This window comes from Tamandua tetradactyla, chromosome 18, assembly GCF_023851605.1.
Source record: "Tamandua tetradactyla isolate mTamTet1 chromosome 18, mTamTet1.pri, whole genome shotgun sequence".
In the NCBI taxonomy this organism is placed as follows: domain Eukaryota; kingdom Metazoa; phylum Chordata; class Mammalia; order Pilosa; family Myrmecophagidae; genus Tamandua; species Tamandua tetradactyla.
This window is the reverse complement of record NC_135344.1, coordinates 69,680,289-69,697,245: the sequence shown is the minus strand read 5'-3', so window position 1 is coordinate 69,697,245 and position 16,957 is coordinate 69,680,289. Positions and strand designations below refer to the sequence as shown.

At 38.6% G+C, this 16,957-nt stretch overlaps 1 protein-coding gene across 20 annotated transcripts in view; it reads left to right on the top strand.

Moving 5' to 3' along the window:
- L3MBTL4 (L3MBTL histone methyl-lysine binding protein 4) overlaps positions 1-16,957 on the top strand; it is a 497,842-nt gene that overhangs the window by 90,963 nt on the left and 389,922 nt on the right. For all 20 annotated transcript variants that reach the window (XR_013165276.1, XM_077135929.1, XM_077135928.1 and 17 more), the window contains one exon: positions 419-473. Coding sequence is in view for 18 of the 20 variants with exons in the window: in XM_077135929.1 (XP_076992044.1) it covers positions 419-473 (55 nt within the window). In the remaining 2 variants the exon portion in view is untranslated. The remainder of the gene's footprint in view (positions 1-418; positions 474-16,957) is intronic.

The window sequence follows — 16,957 nt, the reverse complement described above, 5'->3', positions numbered from 1 at the left end:
TCTTACCTGAGCCCTTCTAGTCCTAGGAGACCCCAGTGGGCTGGAAGCAAAGACAGAGGCAGGTGGGAGGTGACTCTGTGATTTGGAGCACACTTGGGTCCTCAGCCTGCCTCTCGCTGATCTTCGTCCTCTGACCCAGCTCGGGAGGGTACTGGCATCGGCTTCAATATTTACTATCATGGGAAGTTTACTTCCTATGTATTTTAGCCCACAGAAAATAAAGACAGTAAAAAATGTGTCTTCTGCATTCTAATGAATCACTGTGTGCTGTCATGGGGCTCAGGTCATGGGGGCCTTGTTTGGCCCCTCCAGGGACAGTGCTTTTCATGGCCTTACTTCTTGCAAACAGAAAAAGTAGTTTTCAGTGTTTCCAGCACAACCAGGGCATACTGTCTAATACATGTTTTCTGTGTTCTAGGAGCAAACTGACAAAGAAAAGAAGGCCAGAAATGGTGCAACTGCTTTGAACCAGGGTAATTATCCCCATCCTTTACAGTTTTAGTTCACAATGGATGTCTCGGTGACATTTTTATTAGATAGCTTTGGTTGTTTCAGGTTTATCACTTTATAAATGTAATAGTATCTTCCATCTATACACTGTGTGAGGCAGACCGCTTAAGTACTTAGGTAGGTGGGTATTCTTCTGCAGACTTCTTCAGTGTCTTCCAAGATTTTCAAATAGGTATATCAAGAAAAAGCCCAAATTTCTCATTAATTTGCCTTTTAAAAGTTTTGAGTAAAACAACCTCTGATTTTCAAATTTTTCCTGTGAACAAGAGAGTGAGGTGCTACTTAGTTTACTTATAAGTCTCTGCTTAAGCTTCTTCCAAGTTGGTTTAATTTAATGATTCCGTTCTTGATTTTTTATTAGAGTAATGTTCTAGAGGAAAATGTACATTTGCTTTAAAATTAGTATCCATTATTATTGTTACTACAACAATAAGCTTTAGGTAACAGCTTTTAAACATTCAACTAATTCTCTGATGTTTTAAATTGAAATAAACAAATGAAGATGCTATTTCCTTGGAGTATATATTCCATATATTTTGTGATTATTGTTGCTCAAGCAGATGGCTGTTAAATTTTCTGTGGAGTATAGTTGAAGGCCCACCCCCATTTGTATTATTATCAGCGGGAAGGAAGAATGTACATTTGATAGCTCTCCTCTAATACACTTTTAAAATTCCTTCAATATTAGTTGAGCAAGCAATTCTTTAAAAATAGGATAAACTACTGAAAATACCTTTTAAAAAAAAAGACAAACAAGAATTGATTTAAAGGACCATTTTATATTGCTTAGTCTTGGAATACAATGTGGAAAATTTGTGATACTCAAATGATTTTTAAGATAAAGGAAAAGTTGTTCTCTATTCTAAGCAAAATATGCTGCTATAAGTTTCTTTTTTTCTTTTGCTGCCATCCAGATTCATCCATCGTGTTTTCTGCTGAAAAAGTAAAGTAGAATGCAGTAATTTGATAATTATGTAACTTGATGTTCAGCTTCGTTTGAGACACATTTCAGTTATGCAACAGTGGAATTTTAGAAATAAATTTGGGCTCTACCTGGTGCTAACAGCAGGTTTTTCTTTTTTTGAGCAACTTTTCTTCTCAAACAGTAGTTGTGATTTATGATGATGATGTTTCTCTGCAGCTATATTTCCACACTAATGTATGTAAATTGCTTTAGTTTCACTTATTCCATAGTTGAAGCATTTATTCCTGAAAAAGAAAGGCAGACTTATACCAACAGTTTTAAATGTCCAGTCTCCAAAACTAAGATTCTCTAGCAATTTAGTATGATAATTTAAGTATGTCTGAGGATATGTTTATCTTAAATAGTTTTCCAGTCTTAAGTAGTTTGTGTACATGCTTATCTTAAATAGAGCTTTTGGCTGTTTTTCTTCCTTTGTAAGTCTTATTTTATAGTTTATGGCTCAGTCTCAAAAATTTTATGCTATCGTTTGTTATTCCCCTACTCTGGAATTGTTATTGTTCTTGTTTTCCCAACAGTAGAACATAACTAAATATTTAGAGAAAGGGTGAGATCTGGTTTGTGTATATAGGATAGTGTACGCTGCTCATTGAAATGCAGATTGCATTATCTTAGCGCCTTTTCAAATTATTTATGTTTTTAACATTTTTAGTAGGTTACAGGAAACTATTCCCCGAATTGTCTATTATCTTAGTGTTATCATAGGGGTTTTCCCACTATAGTTTGTGGAAATAACTGTTTTTTCTTTAGGCTGCTTGCAAAACAAAAAAGATTTGATCATACTCTTATTGTAAAATAACAATAAAAACCCCAAACTGCGTGTACACCTATAAATATATGTGAATAGAAAACTTGTGTTAAAAATAAATATTTAGTTATTAATATTGATTATATAACAAGCAGGAAATCATTTAAAAATAATTTATTGGATGTCCAGTCAGTGCCACTAACCTTCTTACGTGCTTCCCACTTATTTAAATGACCTGGTCCTTTAAACATTACAATAACCTTGTAAAAGAGACTATTTAACTTTATGTTACAGAAGTTGAAGCTCAGAGGGGGCATTTGACTTATTTAGGGTACATGTAAGTAATTAACGGTAAATCTAGGATTCCAGCCCACATCTAACAAGTTCTAAGAATTATGTTCTTTCTACTTCATTGTTCTCCCTTCTTTATGATTATTAAGACCAAGGTAGAGAAAACTGGAATCTTGCAAAAAGTGGGATAGGAAGACAAACTACTAAAATTTAAAATGTCAGTTGTATCTAACATAGCTTTCTGTGTCCTTGGGTCTGGGCTGAGCTAGTTTTTCCCTCAGTTAAATCCCGAGATTAAGTGATAGAATCAGTGTTGTCAATCAGAGTACAATTCCAGACCTATAAATTTGCATTTAAAAAAAAAATTTTTAATTGAGGGATCTTTGCACACATACAGTCCATGCTTGGTGTACAATCATTGGCTCACAGTATCATCCCATAGTTATGTATTCATCCCCATGATTATTTTTAGAACATTAGCATCACTCCAAGAAAAAGAAATAAAAAGAAAAAAGAAAATAAACCATATATCCCATACCCTTTACCCGCCCATTAACCACTAGTATTGCAGTCTACCCAATATTTTTCCACTCCTTATCCCCCCATTATTTATTTATATTTATTGTCAAACCTTAACAAACATACCAACATTCCTGACATGCGAGCATTCTATACATGGTGTGCAATCAGTGGCTCACAATATCATCACATAGTAGTGCATTCATCACCATGATAATTTGCATCACTTCAGCAAAAGAAATAAAAAAGAAAAAACTCATACATACCATACCCCTTACCCCTCCCTCTCATTGACAACTAGTAAGCTTGCATTTTTGAAGTCACCAAAATAAAAACAACTGATTTCTTTAGTTGGACAAATGATTTGCCTTTTCCTCTTATAAATTTGTAAGTGCTCTTCTTAACTAATACTAATATTTGCTTGAGTGGCTGGTGGAATGGTGAGGACTTTGTAAACACAAGAGTAGAAGAATTTATAAAGGAAAATTATATTTGTGCACATTCTAATTCAGTTTTGTATACAAAAGAATATTATAATAAACAAAATTAAAAAGGAAATAACAAACCAGTGAATACTTGCCACAATTACAACTGACAAAGGGCCCATAAGATGTAAAGCAATTAGAGAAGATGATCGAGTACACTAAGATCTCAGTGCAAAAGGAGGCAAAGGGCAAGAAACAGATAATTTGTGGAAGAGGAAATAAAAGTGGCTAATAATAATATATTAAAATATTCAGTCTCACTAGAGAGCAAAGAAATACAAATGTAAAAATAGTAATGGCAGTTTTTAACCTATCAAATGAACAAGAATTTTTAAAATCCTAATACCCCTTGCTGGTGGGTTGGAGGAAGACTGCCACTCTGATACCCTGCTATGCCCCAGGAGAAACCAGAAGAACCCAAGGGAGCTGAGAGAGCTATTGAAACCAGAACCCATAAGAGAAGGCCCAGCAAACATTGCCATGTGCCTTCTCATGTGGTAGAGGAACCCCAGATTCCAGCAACCTTCCCTTGGAGAAAGTATCTTCCTCTTGATCCTTTAATTTGGACATTTTCATGGTCTTAGAACTGTAAATTTATAAACTAATAAGCCCAATTTGCAAAAGCCATTTCATTTTTGATATATTGTATTCTGGAAGTTTTAGCAAACCAAAACATACTTTGGTACTAGAGAAGTGGAGTGCTGCGATTTGCAAATACCAAAATGCTGCAGTGGCTTTATAAATAGATAAGGGAACGATTCTGTAAGAATTGTGAGATGTTTGATAGAAAAGATGTATATTGCTTTGAAGAGACTGTTGATAGAAATATGGATGCTAAAGGTACTTCTGTTGAGGCCTTAGAAAGAAATGATGAATGTGTTATTGCCAACTGGAAGGAAGGCAATCCTTGTTTTAAACTGGCAGAGAATTCAGTAAAATTGAGTGCTGGTATTGCGTGAAAGGGAGAATGTGAAAGCAATGAGCTGTGTTAAAGCTGAAGAGATTTCCAAATTAAATGTGGAAAGTGTGGCCAGGCTTCTTGCAGCTTATAGTAAAATGTGAGAGGAAAGGAATAAGCTGAGAGTCGAACTCTTGGGGACAAAGAATCAAGAAATTGATGGTTTGGAAAATTCTAAGTTTCTGGAAAGCGAATCCCCAGAAAATATAACCCCATGTGAAGATTTAACCAAACATGGAACCAGTCAGCCATTTCAGTGCAAGCCAGGCGTGGAGATGGAGTTATGCAGAAAGGATATGTGGAAAGTCCTACCATCCATCTGATGGTTGGGACCCCTGTGTGCTGCCTGCTAAATTGACAAGTTTGTTGTCAGATCTGTATAAACAAAACTATTGACAGCCTGGAGTAAAAGGGACAGAAACAGGACAGATTGAAGGAAAAATTACTTCAAAAGCAAAATGATGGAAGCTGAGGTCTAGAGTCAAGAAACCTTGGTCCAGGAGAGCAGACTCAGTCATGCCCACCGAGAGGGTGACTTTTTTCCCTGGAGTTTTCAGGAGGCAGGCCTTCCTCACCATTGTTCATAAAGAGTTTACTACCCCAGGGCTCCCAGCTGCTCGAAGAATCGAGGGGAGTTTGGCTGCCCCTTTATTCAGGAAGGGTGTTACTGCCCCAGGCTTCAGAGAGGGTGGAGCACGTTCCCTGGGGCTTGGGGAGAGCCTGGCCACTGCCCCACTGTTCTGAGGGGATTGAGCATGTGCCCCATAGATGGCCAGGAGTCCAAGTGCCACTCAGATGTTTGAGGATGGTGGGGCCAAAAACATGGTGGTTTCCCCAGGGCTTGGATATATTAGAGCCCTCACTCTAGTGTTTGGAGAGTGCAGGGCTGCTGTGCAACCCCTTGGAAAGGGTGGGACTGCTACTCTCCCAAATCCCGAGGATAAAATGTCATTCTATGGATGACTTTCAGACCTGGGAATCTAATGAATTAGACCCTGCAGGTTTTTGGAACTGTTCAAGACCTTTGATCCCTCTTTTCCTTCCAGTTTCTTCCTATGGCAATGGGAGTGTTTATCCTGACTGTCCCTCCTTTGTATATTGGAAGCAAATGATTTGTTTTAACTTTCACAGTTCCATAGCCAGAGAATAATTTTGCCTTAGAGTAGATCATGCCTGTAACAGGTTTTGATAAGACTTTGTACTTAACATTGTTATTGAAATGATTTAAGGCTTTTGTGATATCATGATGGAATGGATGTATTTTGCATATGGAAAGAATATGTCTCTTGTGGGGCCAGAGGATGGAGTGGGGTAGTTTGGTGCTGTTATGTACCTCAGAAAAGACCACAGACCTATTGTGGTAGGACTTTTTGGTTAGGTTGTTTCAGTTGAGATGTGACCCACCCAATTCAAGTGTGTCTTAATCCTTTACTGGAGCCCTTTAAGAGAGGATAAAAGATGGAAACAGAGAGAGAAAGTAAGCTTAGGAGATATCCTGAAAGAAGTGAGAAGGACCCACAGAAGCTGAGAGAGCCTTTGAAACTAGAACCCAGGAGAGAAGCACCAGCAGATGTTGGCTATATGCTTTCTTAAATGTCAGAGGAACCCAGAAACCTTTCTTCAGAGAAGGTATCTTCCTCTTGATGTCTTAATTTGACATTTTTATGATCTAAGCACTGTAAGTTTTTAAATTAACAAATTCCCATTGTAAAAGCCAATCCATTTCTGGTATATTACATTCCAGCAGCTTTAGCAAACTGAAACAGAGGTTATTGTTGTAATATATGCTCTTAGATTTCTCTGTTTTTTTAAATAAACTTTTAATCTTGGAATAATGTTAGATTTAGAGAAAATTTGCACAGGTAGTGCAGAGTCTCAGTCTACCTTTTTCCCAGTTTCTCCTAACATTGGCACTTTATATGACCATGGAACATTTGCCAGAACTAAGAAATTAATATTGATATATCACCATTAACCAAACTATAGAATATATTTGGATTTCACCTACTTTTCTATTAATATCCCTTTTCTGTTCCAAGATATAGTCCAGAATATTGCTTTGCATTTAACATTGCTTGTGGTTTTCTTTTACTGAGTAGCCTCTTATTCCTTTCTTTTAGAACCAGAAGTCATCAAAAGCATCTGAGTTTCTTGGAAATGCCAGTGTTTGTGCCCCAATCTGCCCCCGACTCCTCATGTCTCTGCCTTCTGGCATCTACATACTCCCTTCAGTGTATTCTTGCTTTGCTCCCCAGGGCCTCTCAGGTAGTCCTTAAAAGTTTGTTGATTGAATGAACCAGGGCCAACCCAAATCAAAGGGACCTTCCCTGTGATTTCTCTTACTCTCTAGACTTCACTTAGATGTTAACTGTGCCCTCATCTGTATTACCTGACATACAGTCCACTTCATCTTTATTCCTTTTCTCAGTGAAGGACTCTACCATTGGCCCATAATCCTTCTAGCATCCTGAGATACGCTTCCCACTGCATCTCATTTACCCTGGCCCAGCCAAACAACTTGTCCTTCTTGATCTCTCAAATAATGTCTTCCTGGCTCTGGTTAGCCCCTACTCACTTTTCAGTTGTTGCAGTAGATTTTTTATACTCTCCTGCCTCCAGCATAGATACATCTCAGATACTTTTCATATCCTCCCATTGCTGGGCCTTCCCTGTCACCTCTCCACCCCAAGCCTTGCTGCAGCCCCAGGGCGTGTGCAGTCTGGAGACTTACTTCTGTTGTCCCCAAATAGCTGTCTCCTTCAAAACCTCCTTAGCTGCTCTACTTTCCTTGTTTTGTATTTTTCTCTCTACTCATTTTCTCTCAGCATAACCTAGGGCACTTGGTTTTATAAAAAACTCAGTTACATAATATTCCATGCTCTCCCATGAAGTTAAGCATTATTTAAAAAGGTATATTATCAAGTCCCATCAGGCCAGTAGGATCTATTATTTAGTATACTGAAGTAATAATTTACTGAAGCTCTGAAGTATTAATTAGCTAAATGGCCTGAAGAAAAATGAGCATAGCTTCCAAAAGTGCTTAACTTACTTTCAGAGAGTAGTTTCGACACTGGGAGTTAGGGCTCATTAAGTGATTTGAAAAGTTGTGAAGCTGGCCCTTTGAACATTATCCCTGGAGTCTTTTACTAGTTCACTTCCTGGGTGTAATGACAGGAGTACTTTTTGCAAAATAAATATGTGTCAGTGGAATTAATGTTTGCATTTTCTGAACTTTTTGAGATAGCTGTTCATTCCCACCAAGGTAATTCCTTACCTCAGAATGGATATAAACAGGAAAGAAAAATCAAATCCGTTTTACTTGATTCAATTTTTGATCTTCTAGATAGTTCAATATTTAGGCATTTGTGTACTTTAAACCCAAAGATGCAGTTTACCAAGCTGTAAAGCTGTCGGTGGATGATAATCAGGGGGTGAGTCTTTCAAAGTGATTAACTCTTTGGGGGGACACTTCAGTAATTGAACCACCCACATGCAAATTACCAAATATACAATGCTGTGAAAAATAGTTTTTCTGGGCATATTGTTTTCAGATAATTGATTTTATCTTGCTACTGGTTTATAGGTGGGCTTTGAACTCTAGCCATTTGGCACCCTGCTGCTTCTGGGTGAACGGGGCTTCTGGGTTGAGGCTCTCACCAGAGGGAAGGAGAGAGAAGCTCCCTTGTTCTCCCCTGGAGTCAGTCCATAGAGAACATCACTGAATAAACTGTAAAGCACAAAGACAGGGCTAGAGCCTACATCCATTAAGCCTACGTTGTAAAGACAGTCTTTCTGGGTCATGTTGAATTCTTTACTTCCTCGTTAAGGGCTTTCCCGAGAAGTCTTCAGATGACTCTGATCCCATGGTGCCCTGTAGAGGACTGACCGCCTTCAAGGCTGCACTGAGTCTCTCTCCCATATGTGGGAAACGGGGCTGGGGACCGGCATCATTAGCTTGGTCTGGCCAGAGGTGTCACTGAGCCGTCCTTGGTTCCAGAGGAGGTGTTTGTGAAGCCTTCAGGCTGGGCCGGCATCTCTGAGGGGCAGAGAGGGACGGGTGCTGCCGGCATCATTTCCTGCCCAAGGAAAGCAGCCCAGCTTCCCTCCTTCCGTCTTGCTCATTGTTAGCCTGAGACCAGATGTTTTTCCATTTTGGAATTTAACTAAAAAACTACTCTTCAGTGATGGACTTTGCTCTTTTAAAGCATATTTGAATTTTTGTTCAATATAACTACCTTTGGTACTGAGATTAAGGTGGCTACTTTAGGAGCACTTTTGATGCTCTTTTGATCTTAAACTGTTTCATGTCAAATATTTGGACTGTGGGCTTATTTGCTGACATGCTTGTTTTAAATGACTGTCTCCTTTCCTTGTGGTCTCTTAGTGAAAGTGTTGTTTTTTTGCAAATACAGTACAAAGAAGTTTCTTTTCCTGAATTATCTGAGAGTAAGTAGCAGGTCTTACTCATCACCCAGAAATAATGTGTATTTCTTACAAACACAAACGTGGTCCTCCACAACCACAGCACAACCACAAGAAGCAGGAGTTACTGCCATCCACTCTGCAGACCCCATCAGGGTTGCCCAGTTATCCCAGTGATGCGCTTTACAGGCAGAGGATCCAGTTTAGAATCACATGTTGCGTTTATTTATCCTATCTCTTTAGTCAATTTGTAACTCTTCCTTGGCCTTTCCTGTACTTTCATAACCTTGCTATGTTTGAAGACATGAGTCAGTTATTTTGCAAAGTAGCCCTCGTTTTGAGTTTGCCTGGTATTTCCTCATGATTAGATGTGGGTTATGCATCACAGAAGGATGTTGAGTTCTTCTCATTGCGTCTTCTCAGATGGCGTGTGATTTTGATTGTGCCATTTCTGATGATAACTTTGTTCTCTTGATTAAGGTGGTGTCTGCCAGATTTCTTCACTGTAAAGTTCTTTTTTCCTTTGGAAAATAATAGGAATTCACAGGGAGATCATTTGAAAATGTAAATATCCTGTTTTTCACCAAACTTTCTATTTATTTCATCAATCAATATGGTAGAATAGCTGCTTATTATATTGAAGGGGCTGAAATCCATTTCTGTCATTGTTTTGATGCTCAAATTGTCTCCAGTTTGACTAGTGGGAGCCACTTCAAGGTGATTTCAGTATTCTTTTTTTTTTTAAATTTTATTGAAGTATACTCACACACCACACTAGCCATCCCAGGTATACAGTTACTGGCCCACAGTAGCATCTCATAGTTGTGCATGCGTCCTCATGATTGATTTTAGAACATTTTCATTACTCCAGGACAGAAACAAGAATTTAAAAACCCCAAATCTCCCTCTACACCTTATTCCCCTGTGTTGTTGACTTATAGTACTGGTGTAGTACATTTGTTACTGTTGATGAAAGAATATTAAAATATTACTGTTACCTATAGTCCATAGTTAGCAGTAGCTATGTTTTTCCCATAAGCCCTTTATTATTATTTTTTTACATCTGTAGTGGTTTATGGAAGAACTTATTTACATACATGACTTTAAACAACCATTACCAATCAAATTCACCTGTTACTATTTCTTTACAATCCCAAGAATGAGCTACCATCTCCTCTATTCATTCCCAAGCATTTAAGTTCAACTTAATAATTCTGTACATATTAGGTAACCATTCTCCCTTCTCTAGCTTTTATCTCTCTCTAGATATCCTATCTTCTACATTTTTCTCCACGCACGTCTTTATTGTATTACTCATCTAACCATAGACTAGATAAAAGGGATATTTATTAATCACAAGATTTTTATAATCGCATGGGCATAAGATAAAAGCTATACAGTCATTTTCCGAGATCAAGGCTACTGGATTACAGTTCAGCAATTTCAGGTTATTTGGGTTATTCTAGCCATTCTAATACTTTAGAAACTAAAAAGAAATATCTTTATAATGATTCAGTAGTGATAACCATTTGTTAAATACTAACTTCTCTGTTAGAATTCCTCCTTCACATTTGATCTGTCTTTCAATCTTCAGAGGTATTTAGGCAATGACCATTCTAACTTCTTCATGCTGAAAAGGGGAGTCAACATTATGGGATAGAGGAATGTAACTGGTTAATGCTCTTGAAGAGACCGGTACCTCTGGATTTCAGATCTTATCTGGGACAGGGATAATCTGAATATTTTAAATTTTTGAAAAAATAAACATAATGCGTAGAACTTTTATAGAGTCTTAAATAGAGCCCTCAGTACTCTTTAGTGTTTTCAGGAATACTGTTGATTGGGGCTTGGTGTACCAATGTGATTTGCAATATCTGGCTGAAGCTTGCATAAGAGTAACCTCCAGAATGACTTCTCAACTCTATTTGAAATCTCTTAGACACTGAAACTTTGTTTTGTTTCAGTTTTTCCTCCTTTTGGTCAAGAAAGCATGTTAATTCCATGGTGCCAGGGCCAGGCTCATCCCTAAGAGTTATGTCCCATTTGGCCAGGGAAACTTAAACCCCTGGAAGTCATGTCCCATGTAGGGGTGAGGGTAGTAAGTTTATTTGCAGACTTCGGTTTAGAGAAAGAGGCCACATCTGAGCAACCAAAGAGGTTTACTGGGGTTGACCCCAGCATAATTATAGGATGACTTAGCTTTGCCATTACAGAAATAAATTTCATAAGGGCAAGCCTCAAGATTGAGGGCTTAGTTTACTAAATTGGGAGTCCCTAAGTCAGTGTTCTTTTGATATACCTCTTTTTTTCTCTGAGCACTTACTTTCTTTCTGAGAGAAGATGTTTCAGGCTTATCTTGTATTTTCCCTGCCCCAAACACTGAATCAGTTTTTCTTCAAAGAGCTTGGGTTCTTTCTCTTGTAGAGTGGTGGGGCTAAGTGTATTCATTATTGTTAGCATGCCATTGCTCCCAGACCCTCTCAATGGACAGAGCTATGTGAATATATAATTATATATATATATATGTTTGTATGTTTATACGTATGTGTTTACATACAGGTGTATAAATGCAGATCTCCACACACTTTCCATCACTATTTTTTATATTTATATCTGTTTTCTCTATATATTGAAATCCATGGATTCATAGTGACACCTCCAATTCCACTTCAATCCCACAGGATTCAATCCAGTTTTCTCCCTTTATTTATGTATTTGAATTCTGATGTTTGCCAATGACATACTTGATTCTTGTTATCTTTCCTATATTTGGGTGGTTGATCAACTCCCCCATTTGACCATTCTCTCCTTCTTGTCACTGACTCTTCTCAGCAAGGTACCCTTCTCTCCTTATCCCGCTCAAGCTCTAACATCCTGGGCTACCTCCCCCATTTGATGCCATTCTCAAGCTCTTTTGGTCTGACACCTCACACCATGCTAGCCTTCTATAGACACCTTTGTTGCCCTAAATGGGCTTCGGTGCTCTACGCTAAGCTGCCCAATCTGAGCTACCCTCCTTATCCCATTTGGGCACTGAGTCCTCATTTCAAGCCACCCTCCCAGGTGATGTCTTCAATAATCCTTATTTAGAATTAAACCCCCATTCTGGTGCATCCTTTGGAGCCATTCCCCCCATGCTGGTCCACTCCTCCATAGTTAAACTTGCTCACCTTGCCAGGGGTGTGCAAGGATGTGTGACCTAGTGCTTCATGGCCCTCTGTCTGGTAGTTTTCCTTACCTCTCTTGCTGAATCCCCATGCTGGACAGACACCTTCGAAGATGCCCTCCTTACCTGCTTGCCTTCCTCTAGCGCATACTGGGCCCAGGTGGACCCCACTTCCAGTAACTTTACCCCGTTTCTCCTGGTGAGCAGGAAAGAATGAGAAAGGGAAGGAGAAGGTCAAGAGGATAAGGAAGAAGAACATGGTATATTAATCTTGAGGAGGGAGAGCAGAAGATGAGGAGGCCCTCAAGTGGTGAGAAATTGACAGCGGGTGATGGTTTAGGCACCTGTGGAAATCCCGTCCCCTAAAAGGCATTCCGTTGAGTCAGGATAGGGGTGATTGGTTGTAGCTAAGTTTTGTGACAGGGCTGTCTCCCTGTTCAGATAGTCCTTTCTCATCTCATGGCCCACTTCAGACCTGAATTCAACCTGAGTCCTTTTCTTTTCTCTGATCAGCCCAATATTGTGAATCTCAGGGGAATAGTCCAGTGTGACCATGGTGCTGTGAGTCTCTTCGCCAGAGCAAAGTGGTCAGACATTGGGATGTACAGAGAGCATGTGTGGGCTTCCTTCAGAAAACAGAAAGGGAGGAATTGGCGATGCATTCTTACTCTTCTGCTAACATTATTTTATGACTTATGTAGCTCACTTTAAGGAATTGGTGAATTCCTTAGATGTTCACCTGGAGGTGGTTGTTCAGGACTAAGATCCCTGTTTCCTACTGATTTCCATATACACAATCACTACTAAAAAAAGAAGCTGTCCTCTAAGGCAACATCTAATTCACAATCAAGATATTACTAATCATTTTAATTTACGTATTTAAAGGGACTATGACTTTTGCTTTTAAGCTATTGGAGAAAATCCTAAGTACAAACATTCTAATGCAGTAAATGGATGATACCTTACTGTTCAGTCCAGATGTATGGCAGGCAGGTGGATGGATAGATGGGAGGATGGATGGATGGATGGCTTGGACCTTGGATATTCAGCCATGATCTTCGTTTTAGCCCAGCTTAAATGTTATCTTTAGAAGTCCAAACTTATGAAAGAAGTAGAGAGTGTGCTTAGGATCAAACAGAGCTCATTTGAATTTTGGTTTTGCCATTTGTCTTGCTGTGTGATTTCCATCAAGTTATACGGCTTCCCTAAGCCTCAACTTTCTTGCTTATGAAATGGAAATAATGGATAATACCTCCTACCTCATAAAGGATTAAATGAGAAAATATTTATTACATGTTTGGCTCCTGATAAATACTCAAAAAGTTTAATTTACTTTTTTGAAAACAGTTTATAAGGACATTTTATTTATTTTCTGTGATTTTCAGGTTTTGGTTTAGGCTCTCATGTTTTGCTTAAGAGATAGATTCCTTGGACTGTTTTAAAATTTATTCTAAAGACTGAACGTTAATGAAGTATTTCTTGTTTTTAGTGTTTTTCCCCCCTACTTAAGAAATAATTTATTTTTCTTTGAGTAATAGACATATAAGAAGTTTAAACCTTTAAAAGCTCATTTGGTTTCTCTTTCCTTACTTAACTGGAAGTATCTTTTTCACACACTTTTCCTGAAAAGCCTCTTGTTTGCAGAAAATAATTTTATTGAAATGTACTTTAAGTGAAAATAGAAGATTATTGCTAATATTTTGCATTGAGTGTTCTAATGCAAATGACGAGCATGAGAAAATGATAGTGGCATGGGCTTTTGGCCCTAAGTAAGTTGAACAGGTTCTCAAAGGTATATAGCATTATAAAAATATGCAAACTTTTGGAAAACTCAATTAATATATTAGTGATTTTGGCAAAAATGTATCTTACGTGCTCAATTTAAAGTCATTCTCATTTCAGAAAAGCCTGTACCCAACAGTCCTAGAGAGGAAGGCTTCCTAACTCAGGAAGTGACTGTGTCCATCAGGTTGTGCAAGCCGGAACCCTGATGCCATCTGGACATCTCATTTTTTTTCACTTCCCGTGGGCAGTCTGTCACCAAGGGCTGTGGTTTTCTTCTAAAATATTCTCAAATCTGTCTGCTTCTTTTTATCCTTCTGCTACCACCCCAGTCCAAGCTGTCATGCTTTCTTGGGCTTCCCAACTGATCTCCATAGACCAACTTTTGAGATGACCTAATCTAGTCTCTACAATGCAGCCTCATTATTCTTTTCAAAACACAAGTCTGATCCTACCATCGATCTTAGTTTTCGTTTGCTGAAAGCCTTTCCATTACCTGTGGGATAGACTATGGATAGAATGCTTTCTGAAGTCTCTGAGCACTCTAGGTTCTTCAGCCACATGCTTTCTTGGCCTTCCTGCTTTGACCATGCCTGCCTTCAGCTCCTTGCATGCTGTCCCTGCCACAGAGTACTTGTGTGTGCTGTTCTTTTTGTCTTGACCTCGGGAACTCCTCCACCTCTCTCTCCCATTATTACTTCTATTGCTCCATTAGAATACAAGTGTGTTGTTAATGCTGATGGAGCCTTCAGATTCATCATCAGTGCCACCTGTTCAGGAAAGTGTCTCCTGGTCTCCCAGACTAGGCTGAGCCCTGTTCTGTGTGTTCATGGACATCCAAATCTGAAAGGAGTCCCACTAGGCTAGAGCCTGGGTGTCAGGAGGGCTGCATTCCCTCTGGAAGCTCTAGGGGAGATTCCATTTTCTTTCATTCCAGCTTCTAGATAACCCATATTCCTTGGCTTGTGGCCCTCTCCTCCATCTTCAAGGCCAACAAGTTCTCATCCCTCTGACCCTTCTGTCAAAGTCATTTCTCCCTTTAAGAACAGCTGAGAAAGGGTCTCTACTTTTAAGAAAAGTAAAAGTAAAAGTCTCTACTTTTAACACCTGTGTGATTGATTGGGCCCTCCTAGATAATCCAAAAGAATCTCTCCATCTCAGCATCCTTAACTGAATCACATTTGTAAAATCCTTTTCACCTTGTCAGCAGCTCACAGGTTCTGGGGATGAGGACATGGGCCTCTTTGGGGAGTTACTGTGCTACTTCCCACAGGTTCTAAACTGCAGAGTCACTCCAGGCTTCCTTGCATGAACTGGCAATTATTTTGTAGCTGTTGCCAGTGCATTTGGCTCTTTTAGCACATAGATTTGGGTTTTTATTCATTAGGCCTAACAGTTATTGCACTCTTTTAAAAATATTTTTATTGAGAAGTCTTCATACATAGACAATCCAATGTATACAATCAGTGGCTCACAATATCATCACATAGATGTGTATTCATCACCATGACCAGTTTTAGAACATTTGCATCATTCCAGAAAAAGAAATAAGAAAAAAAGAAAAGACTCATACATCCCATACCTCTTACCCCTCCCTCTCATTGACCACTAGTGTTTCAGTCTACCCATTTTTTTATCCCTTATCCTCCCTGTTATTTATTTATTTACTTTTAAATTTATTTATTTATTTATTTTCATTTTTTTTCACATGGGCAGGCACCAGGAGTCGAACCCAGGTCCTCTGGCATGGCAGGCAAGCATTCTTGCCTGCTGACCCACCATGGCCCGCCCTTTTAAATTTATTTTTATCCATATTTTTTACTCATCCCCATACCATAGATAAAAGAAGCATCAGACACAAGGTTTTCACTATCACACAGTCACATTGTAAAAATTATATCATTACACTATCATCTTCAAGAAACAAGGCTACTGGAACACAGCTCTGCAGTTTCAGTTACTTCCCTCTAGCCACTCCAATACACCATAAACTAAAAAGGTATATCTATATAATTCATAAGAATAACCTCCAGGATAACCTTTTGACTCTGTTTAAAATTTGTCAGCCATTGAAACTTTATTTTGCCTAATTTCTCTCTTCTTGATGCATTTATACAACATTCTAGTTCAAATCGATACTCAGGGCTTTTGCCCCAGAAGAGCTGCAAAGAGCTCAGTGGAAAAAATATGGGTGTAGCCAATGGACCTCTTCTAGGGCTGCTTTGCGTGTGTTTTCCAGGAATTTAACTTCACAGAACGGTTTTAGATCTTGTTATATTAAAATTTCCCTTAAATAGTGCTAATTAATCTCTCAACTAATAAAGACACCCTTCTTTGCACAGCAAATGATCTGCTAGTGAGCATAAATTCAGTGTGCCTTCATGGATTTTAAATTTATATTCATTGAGAATGACTCGTGTTTTGATAGGTTAGCAAGCTGTGAAGTTAAGATATGATTTTGAAAAGAATTTATTTTAAACAGTTTTAATGTCAGGAGAAAAAATAATCTGAAACTATATTTTAAGTATGTCTTTTAATTAAAGCCCAGCAGGGGATGTTTTGAATAGAGGTAAGTAGACTTTAATTGACAGAATTAATTACATTGATGAAAGTGTCCATAACAATTGGAGCTGTATTTTTTTTAATAGATTGTATTAGATAGCTCTAGAAAACATAGCAGGCGAAGGTTGAGGGAAGTTTGTAACCATAGATATGGTTTTTGATGACTTATACAGTCGCATCCACAGGAGAGTATTTTAATATTAACTTAATAATTATATTGAGTACTTTTTGTGGAGTCTTAAGGATGAGAATTCTTTTCATACACCTACTTGCCTGCTCCATATCTGCTGCATGTCAAAGGGGACATCTTAACATTTATGTGTTCCTTCTGCAAATTCCACCATCACTTGAATATTGCAATGACAACTCTGAGATTCCTTAGGTTTTTTTCTCCTGTGGTGACACAGTGGGCTGTTTGGGAATCCCCATCAGACTCAGCCCTGCTGCTTAAGTGACCCTCCATCTGCCTGACAATTTCTTCTCATCTTCATGCCGTGCTCCACATTTTCCCTTATGACCTGACTCTTCACTC